Genomic DNA, 5,331 nt, shown 5'->3' with positions numbered 1-5,331 from the left:
CAACAATGATGAATGAAAAAGATCGTGCAGCAAGCATGATGAACCAGCTCAAAGCACTTCAAGAGCAGATCTTCACTGAAGGAAGGTGATGCTGTCAGTCTGGGGGGATTTCAAAGGCATTGTGGATTTTGCATTGCTTCCAAGGAACCAAACCATTAATTCAGACATGTCCTGCCATCAACAAAATAAATCAAATGATGCCATCAAACAGAAGCATCCAGAATTGGTGAATCGCAAAGGTGCTGTGTTTCATCATGATAACGTTAGACCACAGACCAGTTTGGTCAGTCGTCAAACCTTGTTGCAGCTTGGCTGGGATGTGTTACCACATCCCCCATGTTCACCAGACCTGGCACCGTCAGACTGCTGCTTGTTACTTCTTGGCCCACCCAATAGTTGCATTTACTTCAGGAAGTTACTTTTTAAGATGCCAACCACTCTATCTTCATTAGTTTTGGCACCTTGATGGAATTTTCTTCAACCCTTTTTGAAATGTTAATTCCAAGTGGAGCTCTACAAAATAATAAAATTATGTATTTGTTAAAAACAACATTATTACTGTCTCACACTCACATGCAGATTCACAGACCTTTTTTTACAACGGGCATAGGAGTCTCAGTATTTTTGCAGGTTCCCTGCTCTGTTAGACTGTCACAATTAAAATGATCTATCTGAAGCTATAGCTAGGAACATCTTTACACTGAGGAAATGTCAGCACTTGTAGCTTTTCCAAACTCAGGGAACACAGTTGTGAATTCAAAGTCATCTTTTGGGCATGTTGTTTTATTCAGATTCTGATTTTAGCTGGTAATTCATTTTACAGCTCACTGATAAATGCAAGGCACACTAGAGATTCACAGGTATCTCTGTGATAATCTTAAAGAATGTAGAGTTTACAGAAAATAAAACTTAGTATTTTATTCACTGAAATGTGTAAAGCAAGTTATTTTTGAAGAAAAGTATTTTATCATTTTTCATGTGAAAATTATAAACCAATTTTTTTTGTCCTCAGAGCTTCCAAATCTGTTTTTCTGGAAATGGAAAGGGGGAAAACCTGAAAAAAAATTCAAGTTGAAGACCAGCGAGTACTTTTGAAATAGCAGAATTTTGGTTGGCCTTAGGCCTACAATCTGCTTAAATCCATAGAACAAGTCTTACCTACCAAGTCATGAAGAAATCAGTACTATTTAAATATCATTTAAAACATCAGTATTATCAGATGTTGTATGTTAATTCTTTTTAAAAATCGGTTGCTCATTATGAATACACAGTTCGACTTGGAGCATTTTGATTTTTGTCTATAGACGGAAACCACAAGGAGAATATTACAGCTTAACTTGCTCTAGTTTTCCCATACCACAGTGGTAATAGGAAAAGACATAAAACTTGGGTATGGTAGTTTAAGATTCTGAGCCAAAACAAACTTAAATGCCAGAAACAATCATTTGTATTGTACAACTACATTGAAAAGGAAGCGCTTGTAACTTTTAAAGCTTATATACACAGCAAAGACCTTCCTCATCAGCTTCTGCTACTCTCTTTAGTCTGTACCTCCTCCACTTGCACTGACCAGAGTAAGTGAAGAAACGGACCGTGAATGAATCGAGTCACTTACTTTGGTTCATAGCGGATGCCTTCAGTACTGTGTAAAACACCAAGTCCTGCACGTAACCTTTCAACGCCATTCCTAAGCAAGAAAGCAATTATGTAAAAGTGTGTGTGTATCTGAATACACCTATGTGGTTCAGTCACTATGAACAGACGTTCTTGACTCTAACGTCAACTTTGAAGAAACATTCTAGAGACGCATGCAAAGAGACGCAACTCTTACCATGCGATCATGACACCATTGTCAGTGCACAGTCTTGGAGGAGGACACAGAAAAGCAAAATCATTTTCATCTGCCAAAGTCTGCAGACCTTTTCGGATATACTGATTACTTGCAACTCCTCCTGCTACAACCTGACAGCAGTTTCCAAAGGAAAAAAGGCATTAACTCACGAGAACTGATGGGTCACAACCAACCAACATCCTAGTTACAAAAAGGCTATCAGATGAAGTTCTGAGACAGCAATAACGTTTGAAGATTAAAACCTATCTTCAATGATGAAAACATATCAGAAAAGAGTGTGAGCTAGCTTATTGTGCTAAAAGAGACCCCCAAATACAAGTACATTTAACTAGAACAGCTGTCAGGTGTTGGGGAGCACTACGTCAATTACGTGGCCTGAACTGTAACGAAAGGTGAGATCAGATGGCAAGAAAAATCCTTCCGGCTTAAAACCAAGCTATAAAAGACTTTATTGTAAATATTTATTTGACTATTACTTCAATCCTGGTATTTTAATAATGTAACACATACTGCTATTTTTCTCACCTGTCAAGGGAGAAAGTACAAGGCACCTGCATCTTCAAATGACATTCAACAGTCAAATACAACAAGGAAAAAATAATGTATACCCACCAATGTTGCGGTTTTTGATGATAATATGTTATTTTTTATGCAGAACAGCATGGCTCGGTATGTCCTCTGGATAATATGAGCAGCCACTGCGTGCTGTACGGCGGCAGCTATATCCTTAGCGCAGGACAGGATCTCGCCTTCTTGAATACCTATAAAAATGTATGAGCAAAGAGGTTTTCCTGAGTGTAGGTCATCAAAACCATGGTTTATATCTGACTCCGTCTGAAAATACCTTCTTCTTTTTCTTTTTGTATAATGGCTTTATTGACCAGGTTCTGAAGGCCAGAAAAAGAAAAATCACAGTTGCGATGCTGCTGCATGGGAAGGCTGAACGTGTGGTGGTGCCGGTTTCCAGTCCGGGCCAAGTGCTCTATCGCCTGCCCTCCAGCCATGCTGTGGCACTCTGGGTGCTTTCTTAAAGAGAGTCTTCTTGCTACCTAGGAAGATGATAAACAGCAGACTCGGAACAGAGAGCTAAATGAACTCCTCCTGTAACTGCACTGCTGTGTTGTAGGCCACGGAGTAAAATGAACACCACAAAATCCAATCCAGGATGGAGTTAGGAACAGGGCACAGTAAGGACAAGACACACACTGGCTGGATATTCTTTTTTCTGAAGTAATTAGAAATGCAATTCTACAACAGTTTGGGCAAACACGAGGATCAATTAATTTTGCAGGAAACATTAATTACCAGATGTTGATGCTACAGGAAACACACACAGACTGTCATACTGCATTCCTAGAGAAACAGGAATAAAGATGGTTTCCCCTTTCAACAACCCCCTGGCTCCCCTCGCTCTCCCATTTTTCATTAACATACACAAATACTGTTTAAAAACAGTGCTCGTGTTTGAAAACAAAACTGCAATGACCAACTTACAGATTGTACTCAGTGTCCCAGAAAGCTCAGATGATTCTGAAAGCCAAACCAGGCTTTTTAAACTTAAAAAACCCCAACTGGTAAGAAATGTTTTAGTATGCATTGTTTTAAACGTGACCGAATCCTTTAAAATATCTCTATCAATCTTCTCTAACTTACATAGCTCGTTTATATAGTGGGCGTCAGCGAAACGTCCAACATCAGTTTTGGTTATGTTGTCTATGCGCTAAAAACAGAATTAATTTACATATGGTACAACTGATACCATGCACAGAGTTTTAACAGCCTCTGGCATCTTAGATCTGTGGTATTTCAAAACAGACCGAAAAGAAAGTTAAGTAAAGCTCGTATTGCACTGCATTACTGTCCTCAGGCTGATGATGATACCATTACATGGTATAATTGCAATAAAAAGCAGCAGCAGCTAGATTCACGCATGCAAGGCAATATTACCTTATCCAGCATGTCACCCGGTGCTATATCTATGGACTGTCCAAGCGTAAGGAAATCTGAAATTCCTTGTGCTACTGCCAAGATGCAGTGGCCTCCGGAGAGTAAAAGAACCAAGAAGGGAAACTCCACGCGGTGCGTCAGCCTGACGGTCAGCGCGTGAGCCTCCATGTGGTGGACGGGGATGAACGGCTTCTGGTGCCTGCTCACCAAGCTCAAGCTGTGTCGCAGGCCCACTTCCAGGCTTAGTGCCAGCCCTGGTTTTACTGTCGTTGCAATAGCTGCAAGTTCATGTACAGAAACCCCACTGATACTGAGCGTCTCTTTCACTACTTGCTCGATGTTTTCTCTGTGAAGCTGCTGTGCCACCACAGGAATTATTCCACCTGCTCTAGTAAAAACAAAGAAGTACAGCGTGTTTATATTTCATAACAGGCAGGATGGCACGAAAAGAGATTTCGACACCTCTGAAACTTGCTGTATCCTTCCTGTTTCCTTAGTACGTTCTCAAATACCTTGTTTAGTGTAAAGGGCAGCTGTGCACTGAAGGGAGCATAATAATCACTGGGAGGTCAGAAAAGGGTATAACTTGCCCTTTTTTGGTACACAAACCTCTTAAACATCTCTCAGCGCTGTTCCAAAACAATACCTGTAACTTAATATTCACAAGTCTCGCTTGTCAGTTCATGTACTTCACCACCAATGCCCATGTTTGATTTTCTCTTAAAAGAGAGACATTTGATGATTTTAACAGTAATAATGATTTCATCTTTAATTCAAAGTAGGTAAGTAATCTGTCTCTTTTTGAAAGACAGTACTGGAGGAAACCTGTTAACACGCAGCATTTCTCTCCTCACCCTCAGTAACGTCTCAAGCAGGTGGTGATGCAGCCTCTACACATACCCAGTTTTTACTGAGTTTTCCAGAGGCAATGACTTTTATACAGATGATATTACAAGTAAAAATAACACTGTTAGTGAGGCAAAAGCCCCAAGAAAAGTGTATTCTTACTGTAGATGGACTTCCTTCTGACAGTGCAGCACTTCTCCCAGAACATTGCCAGCATCGTCCACCACAGCAGCGCCGGTGTCGTCACAGCTTGTCTCTATTCCCAGAACGAGTTTCCGAAGATGCCGTCTTCCAGAGTGAGTGGAGCTGCTTCTCAGCCACGCAGCGCAGCCGTGTTTAACCAATTTCAAAAGGCTTTTGGCAGTGCTGTTCATTGTTTAAAATCTACCCGACAGTTACGTCTAGAAAAGAATCATACAGTTAATTATTACTGGAGGGTTTTCAAACATGGGCTCTGGCCTGATCTTCTGAATACGTGGTATTAATTTTAAGGTTATGAATGACCAGACAAGATATTTAAGACGCTAAGAAAAAAATAATTTAAGAGTTGGGAGCCAATGTCTTTGTTTTACCTTAATCACACTTCAAGAGAGCTCTTCACCCATGCCTGTTGCGTACGGCCCTTCTTGCAGTCCTAAGGGAAGGACACAAACCAGGTAAAGCTGCGGCCTGCAGCAGAACTGCAG

At 40.6% G+C, this 5,331-nt stretch overlaps 1 protein-coding gene across 1 annotated transcript; it reads right to left on the bottom strand.

The window, feature by feature from the left end:
- Nucleotides 1-393: 393 nt before the first annotated feature.
- Nucleotides 394-5,019, bottom strand: OSGEPL1 (O-sialoglycoprotein endopeptidase-like 1). The gene is made up of 7 exons (XM_010190154.1): nucleotides 4,808-5,019; nucleotides 3,800-4,187; nucleotides 2,697-2,901; nucleotides 2,465-2,613; nucleotides 1,832-1,962; nucleotides 1,616-1,687; nucleotides 394-513 (listed from the first exon to the last, which is right to left on the bottom strand). The coding sequence occupies exons 1-7, from the start codon at nucleotides 5,017-5,019 to the stop codon at nucleotides 423-425; spliced, it is 1,248 nt and encodes a 415-aa protein (XP_010188456.1). The 3' UTR covers nucleotides 394-422.
- Between the last annotated feature and the right edge of the window lie 312 nt (nucleotides 5,020-5,331).

The sequence above is a fragment of the Mesitornis unicolor genome, unplaced genomic scaffold, assembly GCF_000695765.1.
Source record: "Mesitornis unicolor isolate BGI_N332 unplaced genomic scaffold, ASM69576v1 scaffold28048, whole genome shotgun sequence".
In the NCBI taxonomy this organism is placed as follows: domain Eukaryota; kingdom Metazoa; phylum Chordata; class Aves; order Mesitornithiformes; family Mesitornithidae; genus Mesitornis; species Mesitornis unicolor.
This window is presented reverse-complemented; position numbering and strand designations above follow the sequence as displayed.

Bases quoted from the DNA above. Each gene is read 5' to 3' on its own strand.
- OSGEPL1 (XM_010190154.1), bottom strand. From the start codon at position 5,019: ATGAACAGCACTGCCAAAAGCCTTTTGAAATTGGTTAAACACGGCTGC. The intron at 2,614-2,696 runs GTATTTTCAGAC...ACATTTTTATAG, and splicing joins ACAAAAAGAAAAAGAAGAAG to GTATTCAAGAAGGCGAGATC. The intron at 1,963-2,464 runs GTGGGTATACAT...AACTGCTGTCAG, and splicing joins CATCAAAAACCGCAACATTG to GTTGTAGCAGGAGGAGTTGC.